The 19394-nt window shown below is 42.3% G+C and overlaps 1 protein-coding gene across 1 annotated transcript in view; it reads right to left on the reverse strand.

Moving 5' to 3' along the window:
* The window catches only part of GPAT3 (glycerol-3-phosphate acyltransferase 3), a 72349-nt gene that overhangs the window by 36526 nt on the left and 16429 nt on the right, over positions 1-19394 (reverse strand). Inside the window, exon 2 of the mRNA XM_081090751.1 lies at positions 17648-17714. Coding sequence (XP_080946877.1) covers positions 17648-17714 — 67 coding nt within the window. The remainder of the gene's footprint in view (positions 1-17647; positions 17715-19394) is intronic.

The following is a 19394-nucleotide window of genomic DNA, read 5'->3' on the forward strand; positions in this document are numbered from 1 at the left end:
ATATTTTAAAAATAAAACAAACAAATAAATAAATGCATTACTTATGCAAAAACTAAATATATTTTTTATCCCTGGCCAGTACGGCTCAATTGGTTGGGCAGCATCCTGTGCACCAGAAGGTTGCCAGTCCAATTCCCAGTCAAGGGCAGCGTCCTGTACACCAGGAGGTTGCGGGCTCGAACCTCAGTAGGGCCGTGTAGGAAGCAGCCAATAGATGTTTCTCTCTCCATCTCCCTTCCTCTCTCTTTAAAAAAATCAATAAACTATTCTTTAAAAAGTTAATATGTTTACACAAAAACTTGCACACACATTTCCTTTGTGTATTCATCTGCTAGTTCTCCCAGAATCACAATCTGATGGCTCAGTATGTCCTCAAAATTATAAAGATGACACAAGGTAAAACTGCATTAGGATCACATTCCACATAACCAGTGATTCCCTTACATTTCAAATCTTACCCAAAAATACTTTATTTCTGGGTTACCTTTAGAAGACCCTAATAATCTCTAATCATATGTGTATTGGAAAAGCAGTTTACAGATAAGGCAGTCTATGTTTTAATTCTGAAAAGGAGTTGATAGTCAACATCTATTATTCTTGGGGGTAACATATAGCACAAAGGAATATCAGTGGGCAGAGGAATAAGAAGAAAGAAAATATAAAGTTAGAACTGTCTCTTCTTGGTTTCCATTCCCTCAGCTCGTATTCTCTTTCCTGGTTGATCTTTCTCTGGTTTGTTTATCTCTTCCTGACCCTTTTCTTTTTTTTTTTCTTTTTTTTTTTTAAATATATTTTATTGATGTTTTACAGAGAGGAAGGTAGAGGGATAGAGAGTTAGAAACATCGATGAGAGAGAAACATCGATCAGCTGCCTCCTGCACACCCCCCACTGGGGATGTGCCCGCAACCAAGGTACATGCCCTTGACCGGAGTCGAACCTGGGACCCTTCAGTCCGCAGGCCGACGCTCTATCCACTGAACCAAACCGGTTACAGCACCTGACCCTTTTCTATGATGTCTTTTCTCTAGCCTTGGTAAATGTTCTTCACTCTCTGGGAGTTCACTAAACCCACCATTTCAACTTTCACACTCTGAATAACTCCCAAATGTGCATCTATTGTCCTGACTTCTCCAAGGCTCACATTTTTATGTGGCTGCCTAAACACTCCACTTCTCCACCAACCCCACTGCTCTGGTTCAAGGTCCATTGCCTTCCAGAATGGCTTCCTGTCTACTGTCTCTCCTATCTCCACTTCCCCCAGCCCCTGGCTGTCTAATCCCACTTCCACAAAGCTACCAGATGTGTCTTCCCAAAACTTTGAGATCCCTTCATCTTAAGAAGTAATGTCTTAGCATAGCATTCAAGGCCTTTTAGGATCTGACTTCAGACTAAATATCCAATCTCAACTCCTTCCACCGCCACTTGGCTTCTCTCATCCTGGCTCCAGCCACACTAAATCAATTCTAATATCTTCTAGGCACTTCTGCCCTCCTGCTTTTGCTTTGTTTTCTTCCACATGATACCCCTTTTCTTAAAAAGTATTCAAAATTTTACACATCAGCAGAACTCCATGGTTTCCTGGGTTTTTGCCTCGAGCTTATGAACCACCAATTCCATGTATTATATGATGAAAGGGTTGTCTTAACAGAGTACAAGCACAGACAAAAAAAAAAAAAGACCAAGTTACATCAAACTTACGAAATTCTAAGTTGCTAAAATTAAATCAGGTTTGTACTAAAGGGCATAATAGGTGGCTCTCCTATGGGGCAATACCCTCCCCCTCCTTTTTTTTTTAAGCCCAAAAGGAAAACAAGGGGGTAGAAGGATGTTAGTTCTTTTTGTTGATTACAAAATGCCTGTTCTCTCTTTCTTTGCGTACATACCCTTACACAAATGCTTCATTGACTGGCAGTCCTGGGCACACGCTTATCATACAGAATGCAGGAGCAGCAGAGGCTGGACCCGGTCACACTCTGGCGTTTCACAATGCCGGAGGCATCACACACTCGCTATCTGTTGTGGAGGCGTCATGTGGGTAACCCACTGACTGGCGAGGAAACTTCATTTGAACACATGAGTCATTGAAAATGAGGATGTTCATTTACTTGAGAACAGCTGTGGCATCATGCAGACGCAGGAAGAGGAAGGGATATGTATGCATGATACACTAACAGAATCCAGCTTAAAGCTTATTGTGCTTGGGGAAATGGAAGACGCACTTATCCTTTGCCATGACATTAAGTACGTTACATAGTCTACCAGGCAGTTAAAGGGTGTCAATCACACATAGCCAGAGGGATGGTCTGTGGAATTGATTATCAGTTTCCCCTCTGCTTAAACCAAGAGAATGCCACTAGTTGCAAAGGGGATACCACTGCCCGGAACCACTGTTTTCTAACTTGAAGAAAGGTACTATTCACTAAGCATATGCACTGTCTCCAAAGTACTTCAACTTTTTGAAAAGACGTGGAGCAGATCTTCCTCCAAGTTCCTATTCTCTACATAGGGTGCGTTTTCCCAGACATTCAAAGGAAAGTGTCAAATTATCCCGCCCGCCAAGTGTGTCTGTGGTGTTCCCTGCATCCTCCGGCTCCAGGGTCCCACCTTCTTTCCCAGGTGAAGTGAGCAGGTGCGGCTGCCCAGCACTCAGCACCAGAGAAGCGCAGAGGCAGGGCCGATCAACTCCCAAGAAAAACATTGAGGCCAGACAGGGCGAAGGCTGTGACAGAAAAGCAGGCCACAATCCCTCTTTCCCTCTGTTCACCTGGTATCTCCCAGAAGTTACAGGAGACATGCGGGATCTCCTGGCTCTGTTCCTGAGGAACCTTCAGAAAGTGAACAGGACTTCAGGGAATTAAATATCTTCTCTAGACAGCCTAAGCTTCGGGGAAACAGAGCTTTGAGGGAGAGAAGCGGGAAACCAAGCCCTGACATAGAAGAGTTAGTGCAGGGGGTACAGAGCAGAGCTCCCGCCACTCTGTCTGAGGTTGGCACACAAGCCTGGCTATTCTATCCCCTTTCAGAGCATCCTCCTGGGGTATAGGATCTTGGCTGTCATCTCTCCCTCTCTAATGGCTCATTTATCAAAACCATCATGATTACTTTAAATTCTAATCCTATTTCCTAGGTCGTTTAAAACCCTGACTAATTTCAAAGCATTTAATTAACTATACTGTACTTTCAATTACATCAACGTCATCAATACAATCTCAAACAATAAAATCAAATCTATGCCAAAACCCAATTACTCAGCAGGTTGCCTTCCTTTCAGTAAGTGATCCTCATGTACAAAGCATGAGAACCCTCCCTACTCTCCAAGTCAGAGGCGGTGACAAGCTTTCATCAGTTTGCAGTGAACAGCTCTCTGCAGGACTGTGTTCAGCAGAACTTTGAAAGCCACATATCAGTTCAGTGACAAAGACTTCATAACTAGTGATGTCTGCCAGGGCCATGGAAGGGGTAACATGTAGAATGGATTTATTGACTCTGTTATTTGGGATTAGAATATAATCAAAAGCTTTACTGAAATAAAGACACCTTCTAGTTTCCAGTTTTCTACATGGTTTATACATTTGTAATAGAATTATGTGCCCCTTTTTTTTTATCCTGAGTAATTTTCTATTAATGTCTCTTTCAGCTATCAAGACTAAAAATACTAAGCTAGAAGTACTGGAGATATACTTTTATTCTCTTGAGAAAGCAGATAAGAAAATCTACCCCCTTTTTTCAAATCTCCTCCCTTATTGGATCTATTCCAAGTATATCCCCTGAAACTTATAAAGTAATCAATGCTGATTATAAAATGGGAAGATTTTAATCCAAGGTATATAAATACTAATAATGGAATTGACCACCTATGGTTCAAAATTTACTTATTTTGAATCATAAGTGGGGTAAAAGTGTGGACACTGTAATCAGTTGTCAGTCAACATTTCAGAGAAACCAATAGGCATCTACACTAATAAAAGAGAAACATGGTAATTGGCGTACGACCGCTACCCTTTTCATTGGCTAATCAGCGAGATATGCAAATTAACTGCCAGCCAAGATGGCGCTGACAGCCAGGCAGCTTGAAACTAACATGAGGCTTGCTTGCTTCAGTGACGGAGGAAACCAATGTTCCCCACCTGCCGCTGCAGGCCTCTGAGCGGGCAGTTTAAGAAACATTGTAACAAATACCGCGGGACTTCAGCCAGCAGATTGGCAACATTGTAAGCAAAGGCCAGAAACCTACTTTCAGCTGCGAGGAGGCCTAAGAGCTGGAGCCAAGCCTCAAGGTAAAGCTGGCCCAGAATAAAAAATAAATAAATAAATAAAGGAGCTGTTGGGAACTTCAGTCACTCCCAGCCTGAAAACAGCCCTCAGCCCCTCACCCAGGCTGGCCAGGCACCCCAGTGGGGACCCCCACCCTGATCCAGGACACCCTTCAGGGCAAACCAGCCGGCCCCACCCATGCACCAGGCCTCTACCCTATATAGTAAAAGGGTAATATGCCTCCCGGCACCGGGATCAGCGTGACAGGGGGCAGCGCCCAAACCCCCTGATCGCCCTGCAGCTCTGTGTGTGACAGGGGGCGGGGCCCTAACCCCCTGAGCAGCCCTGCTCTGTGTTTGATAGGGGGGAGCTCCCCAACTCCCCCCCCCCCCACGGGCCCTGCTCTGTGTGTGATGGGGTAGAGCCATAACCTCCCCATCGGCCCTGCCCTGAGTGTGAGAGTGGCGGCACCCCAACCCCCTGATGGGCCCTGCTCTGTGTGTGACAGGGGGCAGCGCCCCAACCCCCTGATTGGCCCTGCTCTGTGCATGACAGGGGGTGGCGCCGCAACCTCCCCATCGACCCTGCCTTGAGTGTGACAGGGGCGGTGCCCCAACCCCCCAATTGGCCCTACCCTGAGCGTGACTGAGGGTGGCATCACAACCTCCCAATCCGCCCTGCCCTGTGCATGACAGGGGGCGGCGCCCCAACTCCCCAATCGGCCCTGCTCTGAGCCCGACCAGGGGCTGCATCTAGGGATTGGGCCTGCCCTCTGCCACCCGGGAGCAGGCCTAAGCCAGCAGGTCGTTATCTCCCAAGGGGTCCCAGACTGCGAGAGGGCACAGCCCAGGCTGAGAGACCCCCCCTCCCCCCCGAGTGCACAAATTTTTGTGCACCGGGCCTCTAGTTTAGAATAACAGGCAAAGTTTCATTTTTAATAAGTAACATTTTAACACTACATTCAATATACTGTTGACCCATGTCTTGACCGACAACCTGCATTAGTCTTGTTGATTTGGACATAACCAACTTAATTAAACAAGAAATCCCACAGCATTGCCCTAACCAGTTTGGCTCAGTGGATAGAGCAATGGCCTGTGGACTCAAGGGTCCCAGGTTCGATTCCGGTCAAGGGCACGTACCTTGGTTGTGGGCACATCCCCAGTGGGGAGTATGCAGGAGGCAGCTGATTGATGTTTCTCTCTCATCAATGTTTCTCTCTCATCGATGTTTCTAACTCTCTCTCCCTCTCCCTTCCTCTCTGTAAAAAATCAATAAAATATATTAAAAAAGAAAAAAAAAAAGAAATCCCACAGCATAGAAACATCCATTTAACTCCATCATCAAATGAGCCATCAGTTTAACTAAGATGTTAACCTTATGGTTTGACATTTATGTATTGTATCTTTTATTGTAATGCTAAATGCTCTTACAAGATTCATTTCTTCAAATATTTTGTTGGTGATTTGAGATTTAAATGTTATGTGTTTCCTAGTATGCAACAAAGCCAACACTCACCAGAAACAGTTCCATTTGTGGAAGAGTCACCTTGACCTTCAAAGGGAGTATTAGAAAGCATTGACCAGAGAGGCTGGTAAGGAAGGCATGTCTTGCAGGGGGCACGGGGGGGGGGGGGGGGACAGCGGCGGGGGGTGGGGGGGCATGGGATTTTGAGTAAAAAAGATAAGTTGGGATTCCTTTTCAGGCTGCCTTTGACTATAGCAAGATGACCTGAAACAAGTTACTTCACCTTTTTCACCTGCATGTAATTAATTTTCCATGGTGGCACCAGTGTTTAACAAATGGGTGATGATGATTGTTACTATTGATAGGTTTTTATTTATAAGGTAGAAGCAAAATTAAGAAGCTTTGGAGTTTTGATTGGGGTTTTCTCTGGGCGGCAGAATGGCCAGAAGGGGTGTGTTGGTGGGACAGTTGGTTTGGGGAACACTTCTAAAATGACAAGCAGGTGGAGCCCGTGTGGCTCAGCAGTTGAGTGTCAACCCATGAACCTGGAGGTCATGGTTCAATTCCCCGATCAGGGCTCGATTCCCAGTAGGGGTGTGCAAGAGGCAGCCAATCAATGATTCTCTCATCATTGATGTTTCTATCTCTTTCCCTCTTCCATCCTCTCTCTGAAATAAATAAAAACATATTTCTTTTAAATAACAAGCTAGATTTTGAATTTGATGGGTACCTGATGAGATATCATCATCCTCCCAACAGTACTAGTAAATAGAATTCTAAACAACTAGGGGATGTATTGGTGAGTTGACTATCCTGTCACCTAATCCTATTATCTTCTCAAAATCAAAGAATTCTTGAGTCTTAGTTCTCACCCAGTTTTTTCAAACCTCGACAATTCTGAGATTCAGGTACTCTTCTAAACTGCTCAGGGCTTTGGGACTAAGACCTAAACCACAAGATCTCCATCAGCTAATTAGTGCTAGGGACAAAAAGGGTAAAGAGCTGCTTATATTAAAATGTTTTAAAAAAACTAATTTCACAGAAAATAGGGATAGGGCACTGGGCATATCATCCACTTTGTTACTACCCCACAAGAAAGAAAAACAATCTGAAAAATAATAGAAACTAAACTTCCTAATGGGTTTCTTAGAATAGGAACCTTCTTTTCTGTGATTTGGGGTTTAAATCATTCACTTCCCACCCATCACTTCACAACAGTTAAGACCATCAGTCTGATCTGACCTACCTTCTCCTTTCCTGCCAGAACCACTCCATCCTGCTTACTCATTGTTGGCCAGAATTAAATGCTAAGTCATCTGCTTTCAAAAGTCAGAGCACATAGTTATATGCAGGTCTCTAAACCACTTTAAAGTAAATCTCCCTCCAAAACAGTTTCATTGGATTGTGAGGTGAAATTTGAAGGAAGATGCCCTTGTCTCACCTCTACCTTGCCTTATGTAATGTGCCTCCTCTCCCACCATCCAGGCTTCTACACTAACCCTGCTATTCACATGCCTTATCTTGCATTCCACCTTTCTCCAAACCAGAAATTGCTCTTTCAAGGGCCTATTTGTTAGGAAACTAAAATAAGTTATGCTAATGAAATGGATGCCAACGAATGCATTATTCTCCAAGAGGAGTGGTTCACAAAAGACTGAAGGACAAAAGGGAAAGGAGAGTGAAGGATTTTGCTCCCCCCCCCCCCCCGCCCCCCACCCCCAAGCCAGGGAACATTTGGCATTGTCTGCTAGTGGTTCTCAACCTTCCTAATGCCGCGACCCTTTAATACAGTTCCTCGTGTTGTGATGGCCCCCAACCATAAAATTATTTTCATTGCTACTTCATAACTGTAAATTTGCTACTGTTATGAATCGTAATGTAGCTATCTGATATGCAGGATGTATTTTCAGGGGTCACGACCCACAGGTTGAGAACCGCTGGAGACCAATCGGGAGGCATTTGGCATTGTCTAGAGACAATGGTTGTCACATTAGTAGTATGCTACTGTCATCTAATAGGTAGGAGCGTGGAATACTGTTAAACATCTTACAATGCATACGACTACTCCCCATGACAAAGAATTATTCAGTGCAAAATGTCAGTAATGCTGAGGTTGAGAAACCAGCTCTAAGAGGTAATAGTATTTCGATTAATAACTCCCTTGTTCCATAGGTTTAAATTTAAATTCTAGGCATTGGTCAGGCTGAATGGAGATGTGTTTTGGAGCAAGTAACCATCAATCACATCTCTAAGACAGGAACCTATTTTCTGTTCATATAAAACTAGTCCCATCCATCAGACTAAAGACTCTCTAGCTGAATGATTATTCAGTTCCTTTTTAAAAATTTTTATGTTTAAAATATAAGGTTAACAAAAATGAGTTCAACAGAGAAAAGATACCCATTATTATATTTGCTTCAGATATTTTTTAAAGAAAAAATATTATACACAGTTAAAGTCTACCTGTTCCCGCCCTTCCCCCCCCCCTTTTCCTCTCTCTCCTAAAAGATAACTACGATGGTCAGCCAACGTGGCTCAATACTTGAGCATTAGCCTATGAACCAGGAGGTCATGGTTCCATTCCTGGGTTGTGGGCTCGATCACCAGTGTGGGGCATGCAGGAGGCAGCCGACCAATGCTTCTCTCATCACTGATGTTTCTACCTCTCTCTCCCTCTCCCTTCCTCTCTGAAATCAATAAAATATATTTTTTAAAAAGATTACCGAGAAGCCAAGATGGCGGCATAGGTAAACACCGGAGTTAGCTGCCTCGAACAACCACTTCAAAAATACAACTAAAAGACGGAACGGACATCGCCCAGAACCACAGGAAGACTGGCTGAGGGGAAATTCTTCAACTAGAAGGAAAGAGAATAGCATACGAGACTCAGAGGAGGCGCAGTGCGGAAAATACAAAGGTGCGGAGGTACGTGTGGAGCAGGCTGGTGGCTGAGGGTGCGGTTGTCTGTTTCAATCGGGAGGAAGTCACAGATTCTGAGCTCCAGTTCTGGGAGAGTCTCTAGGGACCCAGACTCAAACAGGAGAAGCGGGACTGTCTGGCATCAGTCGGAACGAGAGGGCAGCTTTCTCTCCGAGGTTTGCAGTGGTTGCTGGGACTCTGAGAGGCAGAGCCTCTGGGGACCGGACTGAGAGCAGCCATAACTGCTCCCTCCACCCGCTCTGTTGATCCGTACGACCCGCCCCGCCCAAGCCCTGCGCAGAGCCATTTGCCAGATAGCCTCAGGCAAAGGCTAGATTAGCACCTCCCCAGAGGACAGAAGTTTTCCCACTGCAGACACAGCTGATTCTCACAGCCAGTTGGCCTGGAGGTCAAATCCCCCTAGTATTAACTACAACAATCAAGGTTTAACTACAACAAGACTGCGCACAAAGACCACTAGGGGGTGCACCAAGAAAGCATAAAAAATGAGGAGACAAAGAAACAGGACAAAACTGTCAATGGAGGATATTGAGTTCAGAACCACACTTTTAAGGTCTCTCAAGAACTGTCTAGAAGCCGCCGATAAAGTTATTGAGATCTACAAGAAATCTAATGAGACCCTCGATGTTATGATAAAGAACCAACTAGAAATTAAGCATACACAGACTGAAATAACGAATATTATACAGACTCCCAATAGCAGACCAGAGGAGCGCAAGAATCAAGTCAAAGATTTGAAATACGAAGAAGCAAAAAACACCCAACCAGAAAAGCAAAATCAAAAAAGAATCCGAAAATACGAAGATAGTGTAAGGAGCCTCTGGGACAGCTTCAAGCGTACCAACATCAGAATTATAGGGGTGCCAGAAGATGAGAGAGAGCAAGATATTGAAAACCTATTTGAAGAAATAATGACAGAAAACTTCCCCTACCTGGTGAAAGAAATAGACTTACAAGTCCAGGAAGTGCAGAGAACCCCAAACAAAAGGAATCCAAAGAGGACCACACCAAGACACATCATAATTAAAATGCCAAGAGCAAAAGACAAAGAGAGAATCTTAAAAGCAGCAAGAGAAAGAAACTCAGTTACCTACAAGGGAATACCTATACGAATGTCAGCTGATTTCTCAACAGAAACTTTGCAGGCCAGAAGGGAGTGGCAAGAAATATTCAAAGTGATGAATGCCAAGAACCTACAACCAAGATTACTTTATCCAGCAAAGCTATCATTCAGAATTTAAAGTCAGTTAAAGAGCTTCACAGATAAAGAAAAGCTAAAGGAGTTCATCACCACCAAACCAGTATTATATGAAATGCTGAAAGGTATCCTTTAAGAAGAGGAAGAAGAAGAAAAAGGTAAAGATACTAATTATGAACAACAAATATGCATCTATCAACAAGTGAATCTAAGAATCAAGTGAATAAATAATCTGATGAACAGAATGAACTGGTGATTATAATAGAATCAGGGACATAGAAAGGGAATGGACTCACTATTCTTGGTGGGGAAAGGGGTGTTGGAGATGTGGGAAGAGACTGGACAAAAATTGTGCACCTATGGATGAGGACAGTGGGGGGGGGGGGTAATGGCAGAGGGTGGGGTGGGAACTGGGTGGAGGGGAGCTATGGGGGAAAAAAGAGGAACAAATGTAATAATCTGGACAATAAAGATTTAATAAAATAACATAAAAAAATAAAATAAAAAAGATAAGCACTATATAGTAGTATATGTCATTTTCACATATTTTATACTTATCTACATATATCCACGTAAATATATAGTGTCTATTTTGGGTACTAAACATTAAATAAATATAATTATACTATATATCTTCTTTGCTCTCAACATTGTTTGAGATTTGTCTACTCTATTCTCATGTAAATCCAGTTAATTCATTTTAACAGCTGTAGAATATAAATAAACCAGCTTACATATTAACATTCCTATGGTTGAGTGACTGGGTTGTCCTACACTTACACTGTATACACTTGTAACATGTCTCCTATATGCTAAGACTTTAGGTAGGTTCAATATCTTAGAATAGCAATTCTCAACCTTTTTCATCTCATCGCATACATAAACACTAATTACTAAAATTTTGCAGCACACCAAAAAATAAATATTTTTGCCAATCTGATTTTTAAAAACAGGTATAATTTTGATTCAGTCACACCAGACAGCTATTGTTGTGTTGGCTGTTGTAAGTTTTTTATTTGACAATCTAAGGGAAAAATAAGTCAGTGCATGTTTTAAAATTGCTGAAAATCGCTATCTTAGAAGAAGTGGAATTGTGGGATTATGATGTAACTATAGGCCTGATGCACAAAAATCTGTGCACTTGGAGGGGTACCTCAGCCCGGCCTGTGCCCTCTCACAGTCTGGGACCCCTCAAGGGATGTTGGTTTAGGCCCGCTCCCTGGGGGATTAGGCCTAAGCTGGCAGTCAGACATCCCTCTGGCAGCCCGGGAGCCCTCAGGGGATATGCACTTGCCAGCGGGGAGCAGGCCTAAGCTGCAGTCGGACATCCTTAGCGCTGCTGAAGAGGTGGGAGAGGCTGCCACCACCACCGCTGTACTGGCAGCCATCAGCCTGGTTTGTAGCGGAGCAGAGCTCCCCCTGTGGGAGCACACTGACCACCAGGGGGCAGCTCCTGCATTGAGCATCTGCCTCCTGGTGTTCAGTGTGTGTCATAGTGACCAGTCATTCCCAGTAGTTCTGCTGTTAGGGTCAATTTGCATATTACGCTTTTATTATATAGGAGTGCCTGGCCAGCCTGGGTGAGGGGCTAATGGCTATTTGCAGGCTGGCCACAGAACCTTTAGTGTGGGGGTCCCCACTGGGGTGCCTGGCCAGCCTGGGTGAGGGGCTGAGGGCCGTTTTCAGGCTGGCTAAGCCCTCCAGCAGGGACCCTCACCCCATGAGGGTGTGGCCATCCTGGGTGAGGGGCTGATGACTGTTTGCAGGCTGGCCACAACCCCCAGCCAACCAAGCTCCCAGTGGAGGCTGGCTGGAAGCAGATATCTGGGATTTATTTATCTTCCATAATTGAAACTTTGTTGCCATGAGCGGAGGCCACAGCCAGCTCAGCATAGGCGGGAAGCTTGGCTTCCTCTATTGCCTGAGCAACCAAGCCTTCTGCTTGCTCCAGCTCCGTGGTTGCCAGCCTCCATCTTAGTTGGGTTAATTTGCATATAGTCACTCTGATTGGCTGGTGGGCATGGCTTTGGCATAGCGAAGGTATGGTCAATTAGCATCTTTGTCTTTTATTAGTGTAGATAGGTCTTCAACTTTGTTACAAATTGCCAAATTATTCTTCAAAGTGGCTGAACTAAGTTTTCATGATATTGTACTTAGAAATATAGATGACTAATCTTGTGGCTTTCAAACAAACAAGCAAAATAATCAAATCTTTGTCTTCTACAGAGTTATATTAAGATGTAAAGATAAAAAGGTATGGTATGTTTGTAAATTTTTCCAGAATCATCTACTTTCTATTAAGTAATTTTTATTCTGAGAACAAAAACCATACTCCATATGTCCAATAAATCAGTGTCAGTAAATAAACAAATAAACATATTTGTGGGCCAATCTTGATTCAAACAAAACCATTATAAACACTTTGAAACTTTTAGGAAAATTTATATATAGGCTGTGTATTAGATGATATTATGAAACCATTCAGTTTGTTGGAGGGATAATAGCATTATTGTTATTTTTAAAGTCCTTTTTTAAAAAAATCCATGGAAAGACATGTCTGCATTGAATCCTTCAGCAGAAAATAAGAAGTGATAGATGAATCAAGTGTGGCAAAATCTTGACAAACTTTGGAGTTCATTATACTATTCTCTGTTTTGGTGTATGTTTGAAAATTGTTATCATCATCATGACCATCATCAGGAGTAAGAATTGCTAAGAGGCAGACTGGTAAAGGCAGGGTTAGACAATTGGCCATGATAAAGAAAATCTCAACCTCTAACCTTTCCATCTCATAACCGGATTATTTTATTATTATTATTATTATTATTAGTTAAGGTATTACAAATGTGTCCTCATCCCCCCCATTAACCCCCAACCTCCCCCCCCCCCGCCCCCCGCCCTGCACACATAACCGGATTATTTATCTCTCTCAGGTAGTTAGACAAGTTCCAATATTTTAAAAGTGAAATAACCCTGTTTTTTCAGGGCTTGATCCCCAGTAGGGGGCATGCAAGAGACAGCTGATCAATGATTCTCTCTCATCATTGATATTTCTAATCTCTCCCCCTCTTCCTTCTTCTCTAAAATTAATAAAAGCACAGTTTTTAAATGGCCTGCCCAAGACTACACTGAGTATAAAAATTATATTCCTCAAATGTCTGTCACAAACTATTATCCCACATTTTGTGTGAATTCAAAAGATTTGATTAATGTCAGTGTAACCAATGTTATACAGGTATCAATATTGTGAGTCAAGTCTCACAGAAAGAATTCCAAAAATAAAATTACTGCAGAGGGAAATGTTAGGCACCCTGTTTTCTCTCTGAATAGGTATAACTTCAGAAGTTTCACTATAGCATTTTCTCCTTTGTGTGTGCTTGGGGGGGGGGGGGGGGGGAAAGCAGGGACTCGGGGACAATAGATACAGAGCAGAATAGAAATTTAGCATAGGGGCTTAATTAACAGTAGGTCACATGACCCAAAATCTTTAGGGTGCAGTGGCTGCTGGAGTAGGGTACAGTGGAGGACCTGAGGAGGTGGCATGCATTTCTCACTGCCCACAGTGCTGAGTCAGACCAGCAACACATTCCAGAGAACACTGCCAAAATGACTAAGCCACAGCCCCATTTATTTGTATTGTTTGTGACTCATACAACCCCAGGCAAGGGCAAAGAGAGGCCTTGATTCCTGACTGTTGACTTTTGGTTGGTAATCATTCAAAATGTCCTAGTGTCATAGTGTAATTATAGTGGAATTAATCTTGAGCATATAAAGGACATAATTAATTACATTCATTACAAGTGTGGTAGGCAGCTAGACAGGCATGAGCAGAGCAAGGACGGTGGGCAGGTATAGAAGGTCACCAGGATGAAAAGCCCCAGGTGCCTAGCAACGAACAATTATGGGGTTGTAGGGTTGGACAACCCAGGATGACTTTTCCTCCCCCATAGCATATAGCTGGTCTTGAGGTTTGGACCCCAACCCTGACCTTTCCTTAGAAATAACATCTAGGTCTCAGTAGTATTTCAGCACCAGACCCAAAAGAGCAACAAAACCAGCCACAGCTGACCTCAGGACCAGCTGCATTGAAATAATGACCCCCTGCCCTGGCGCCAAGCAATCAATCAGTGGAGACCCCGACCCTGAAAGGACTCACCTGGAAAGCTGCTGAATATTAAGATCTCCCCCAGGGACCTCCACGCAAATCTCCACCCTTAGAACCCTTAGGACAGAGGACCCAGTGCACTCTCCCTCCTGCGAGCCCACCCACGCCCTTTCTTTTCCTACCTCCTGCCCCCTCCCCACAAGCACTTTACCTTCAGCTTCCTCACTCCCAAGCTCCAAGGACCCTTCCTTTACCTATATAACTTGTTTCCTAAGCCCACTTCTAGGAATTACTTTTTCTACACCTGTGATTTATAAATAAATGTTCTCTTATAGTTTGGATCTTGGCTCTGAATTCTTTCCTGGCCAGAAACCAAGTCCCAAGGTTGCTGAACTCAGGGCTGGTCTGACCCCATGGATCTAACACCCAGTGCCATTCCCACTGCCTTCAACACAAGTACAATCAAAACTACTAACTGTTTCAAGTTTGATAGCATAAGTCCTGGAAATCAGGCAGGCACCCAAAGAGTGAGGCTTGTGGCTATTCAGAGTCAAATGGTCCCTGGCACTGTTCACAACAGAGTAAAATAAAAGTTGCTAAAATCTCTGTCAGACCATGTCTCAGGGTCTGAAGAGATGCATCTGTCTTTTGGCTGAAGTGGTGAAAGCTCAGCTGATGCAAGGAAGCAAAGGAACTTTCTCTCATGTTAGCCTTCTAGCACATCAGCTCTCTGAGAACAAAAATTAGGATAGAGGATAAATCTATATTCCCTACCAGAGCTGACTGTTACTTGAAGGGAGTAAAAACATTGAACCTCATCCTTGTATCAACAATGAGGAAAAGTCCTAACCCTAGAAGAGGAAGGTGTAATAATATTCTTAAAGAGATCTTACCATCATATCTGAAGCTTAATAACTTAGAAAGTTGTAATAGAAGACACAATAGAATATGGCTAAAGACAGAGAGGATTATTTAATCAGATAACATTTCCATAGGTTCACTTTTCAGTTGAGTTATTCAATAAAAGCGCAGATGAAATATAATGCAAGGGGAGGGAGACCTTAGTCAGTGGTTCTCAACCTTCCTAATGCCGCGACCCTTTAATACAATTCCTCATGTTGTGGTGACCCCCAATTTCATTGTTACAAATTCAAGATAATTAAAGCATAGTGATTACTCACAAAAACAATATGTAATTATATATGTGTTTTCCGATGGTCTTAGGCGACCCCTGTGAAAGGGTCATTCGACCCCCAAAGGGGTCGCAACCCACAGGTTGAGAACCACTGCCTTAAGTGTTTCCAAAAATGTGCTTCACCAAGTAAAAGAGCAGCAGAAGGAATTTGTTGGTGCAGAAAATAAATATAACTATTTCCCTGTTTAGTTCATCTCTTCTCAGTTGCACAAAGCTATCATCGGCGCAGTATCATTTAGATAGACACCTCAAAATTGCTTCCGTGAAATCACGGAAATCTCTCCTGGGAGAGAGCCTTGGTCTGCCTATGACCCTGGACTAAACTTTAACCGGCTCATCTCAGCCTTGTGCGGTTGTTGGCTGCAGTACAGAGACATGATGCTCCAAAGGCAGAAGATTGCACCAGCCAGGCCAGTGCTGTGTGTTTCATCATCCTCCGCCAGTCATCTAGGATTGAAATAATCAGGCTGACTCCAAACACCAGGATGTACACACCCTGGAACAGTGCTACCTAAGCAGGACGTAAGTCAGGGATGGTAGCAAAGCTGCATACCATGAACAGTTGTGGGATTAACAGAGATGAAGCTGCAGGTGTCAGAGCCTAAGTCAGATCTCACATTGTCTTTTGCTGATGCACCTATTTTAGCATTTATCACAGTGGCTTCTTGGATGCCTGTCTCCCCATAAGAACCATGCCTTAATCACCTTTGGATCCCCAAGTAATTCTAGAAGGATCCCCTGAACAACTGCCACTCTTTCACTTCCACTTCCACTCTTTCCTGGAGGTACCTTGGGAAAAATAAGGACCAAAAATAGAAAAGCCAGATGTATAACAACAACAAATTCCAACATGTGAAAGTATTCACTTTCATATAGGCTAAAGAAACTAAACCAAGGTTACTCGCCACCCTCACCTAGTGATTTTTTTGAGCCTCTTAACCTACCAAATTGAAACACCTTGCGCCCTTTTAAATTCATAACCCAAGAGATGAACCACCACTGCCACCACCTCAATACATAGGGCCCCATAAACGGTCACTCAAGATCAATGAAAGCCCAAATTCTCACCAACCAAAGACAACAGAAAACCAGCAATAAAGTTTGTCCTCTCCTTAAAACATAAGGACACACATGAAAAAATGTACCCAACCCAGAAAAACAAAAAATTAGCAGATCTGCTCTGAGAAAAAGGTATCTGGCACTACAAAGAGGATATCCAATCTTAGTATAAATATTTTCAGTAATAATACTTTGGTATTTAAGTAGATATCACAAAACTACTAGTCGCTTCACTCATTTGAACATAACAATAAATTATACAGAAATAGACAGATGTTTTCATTCAAATAAGTTATTTTTTTTTAAATATATTTTATTGATTTTTCACAGAGGAAGGGAGAGAGATAGAGAGAGTTAGAAACATCGATGAGAGAGAAACATCGATCAGCTGCCTCTTGCACATCCCCCACCGGGGATGTGCCTGCAACCCAGGTACATGCCCTTGACCGGAATCGAACCCGGGACCTCTCAGTCCGCAGGCTGACGCTCTATCCACTGAGCCAAACCGGTTTCGGCTAAATAAGTTATTTTTTTAATAAAATTTCTACAACTCCTCTTAGACAAGCCTCCAGAAGATAAACTCCTTCTAGTAAAGTGTTTAACATTTTGACCTTCTTTAATCCCAAATTAGATGGGCACAAAATGGTTTCAACAATTATTTTTGAAAAATGCATAAAGACTTAATCTTTTAATTAACTCTAGTGATTCATTTCTTACTAATCTGTAGCCACTACGCCCATAGAATTCTACTCCCCTACGAACCTGTTGTCTTTAATAATTCTTAAAATTCTTTTAAACAGTTTTCTTGGGGACAGAAGCAGGGACTGGTTAAATCAGTTGATTTGTTAATTCACTTCTAACAAAAATTAAACAAGTTTCATTACTTGCAGGACTTTTCTGAGCCTTTGTTACTGTGCAACACTACTCTCCAACAGGAAGGTGTAGTATGTGGTGATTCCCACGCTGATTTCACAGAAGAGATTTTTGTTTTGGGGTTTTTTTTTCCATGTATCATCAATTAGCTTTTAGCAGGAAAGAGTATTCTGAGGAACAGAATACTTTGAAAGCCACATAATTAGAATAGTGTTAATAAAACCTCAAAAATAGGTTTAATTCCCAGTTTAGTCCAATTACTTTTATTTGTAAGCCATTGACTACATCTTTAAAACCATGAACAACCACCTTTAAATGCATGCCTTTACAAATACCCTGTAAGAACACACAGGTAAACTAGCAAACGTTACCTCCTTTACAGTAACAACTCATTCAACACTTAAGCAGCTACTATTTTGAAAAGAATCATGAACAATCCTACAGAATGCACTACTCTATGCATATTACAAGTTCAATTTGAGTAGATATAAATGGGACATTTTATATCATCATATATTTGATATTTTAACCATCAAAATGAAAAGAAAGACTCACCAACAGAAGCTGAGTTTTTAAGAACTGACTCCTTTGGGACTCCTTTTTCAATTCGTAACGTGGCCCACTGTTCAAAAACAAGAAGCATTAATTTAAACTGTTCCATAGACACAGTACAGCATACTTAATCATGCTTATTCAGAAGTGGAATTAAACAGTAAGACTTGGTGTTACTTGAATTAAAGAGATCCCCCAGTGAATCTCTGATGTAGCACTATTCCACGTCCCAGGTATACTCTTGTATTAGTTCTGATAATGCCTTAATGATAGGAGGAACAGATCACGTTTACCCCATTTAAATCACCCGCACACAATCTGGTACCACAATAAATTACTCCTTGAAAAGGTGGTGAAGCATGTTGGGCAAGGACGCAGGTTATTGCCTTAAGACTACCAGGGTTTGCCCTGCCAATGTAGCTCAGTTGTTTGAGCATCGTCCAGTCACCAAAAAGTCACCAAATTCCTGGTTAGGGCACATGCCCAGGTTGCAGGTTTGGTCCCCAGGTGGGTACAGTAGACAACTGATCAATGTTTCTCTCTCACATCAAAGTTCCTCTCAGTCTCTCTCTAAAAAAATCAATAAAAATGTAATTAATTAGAAAAAAAAAAAAAAGACTACCTGGGTTTCAAGCTACTTAATCCTTCTAGGCCTCAGTCTCTTCATATGGAAAGTGAAGATAAAAGTTCCTATCCCATAGGATTTGCTATGAGGATTAGATGAAATTAACACATGTAAAAACTCAGGGCCCAAAGAATAGCTATTATTTTCATGGTAAATTAGGCATTCCAGGGTGAGATGCACTCAAGCCTAATTGCCTGCATCAATGATAAGCTTGACAAGGAAGACAGAGTGAGACTTGGAAAGCTGGAAAGCAATCAGTGAAGTCGGTAACTAAAGAAATCATATGCCCAGATGGTCACTTATGTTTTAAGATACATAGGGAAAATGTTATAATTAGGAGTAACCAGGGGTTTGAGAGAAGTTAAGAACAGGGAAAATCAACTCCCATTTTGCTTTGAATGTACATAGGAGTGTAAAGAAATATACCAGGATGTGACTTGCTATTTTTTTTACACTTTTTTTAATGCACTTTCAACATCATCTACCATTAACATCATAGTTCATGATGTTACAAAATGGCCCTGGACAGCGTGGTTCAGTTGATTGGAGCATCATCCTGTGCACCAAAAGGTGGCGAGTTCTATTTCTGGTTAGGATCAGGACACATAGCCAGGTTGCAGGTTCGATCCCCAGTCGATTGATGTTTCTATCTGTTTCTATCTTTCCCTTCCTCTCTCTAAAATCAATAAAAATTTGGGGTTTTTTATTGTGCTTTAAAAACAACAACAACAAGTACAAGTTAACCTTGTTGACAGCATTCCAGAAAATCACAATGGTTATTTTTTCTAGTTTAGAAAAGGAGCCATTAAAATATTATTTAGATTATTACAATTCCAGAAGGTAACCCTGACTAAATTGACTGTTTGGGGGGGAAGAGAGGGGGATGGGAGCTGAGGAGGGAGAGGTGAAATGCATTGTAATAATTATAATTAGAACTTAAGCACCTTCAAGGAACAAAAAGAATTTATTAAATATGGCAAGACATATCAATTATTGATAAGCTCAGAGGGATAATTCAGAGAGATGAAAATAAAATTTCAAATAAATAAGAAAACAAACTGATAGAAAATAAACAACCTAAAACATGTACATGAAGGTCAAAGAGTAAGGCATGATCTGACTACG

Source organism: Myotis nattereri (genome assembly GCF_964212035.1).
Source record: "Myotis nattereri genome assembly, chromosome: 1".
Classification (NCBI taxonomy): Eukaryota; Metazoa; Chordata; class Mammalia; order Chiroptera; family Vespertilionidae; genus Myotis; species Myotis nattereri.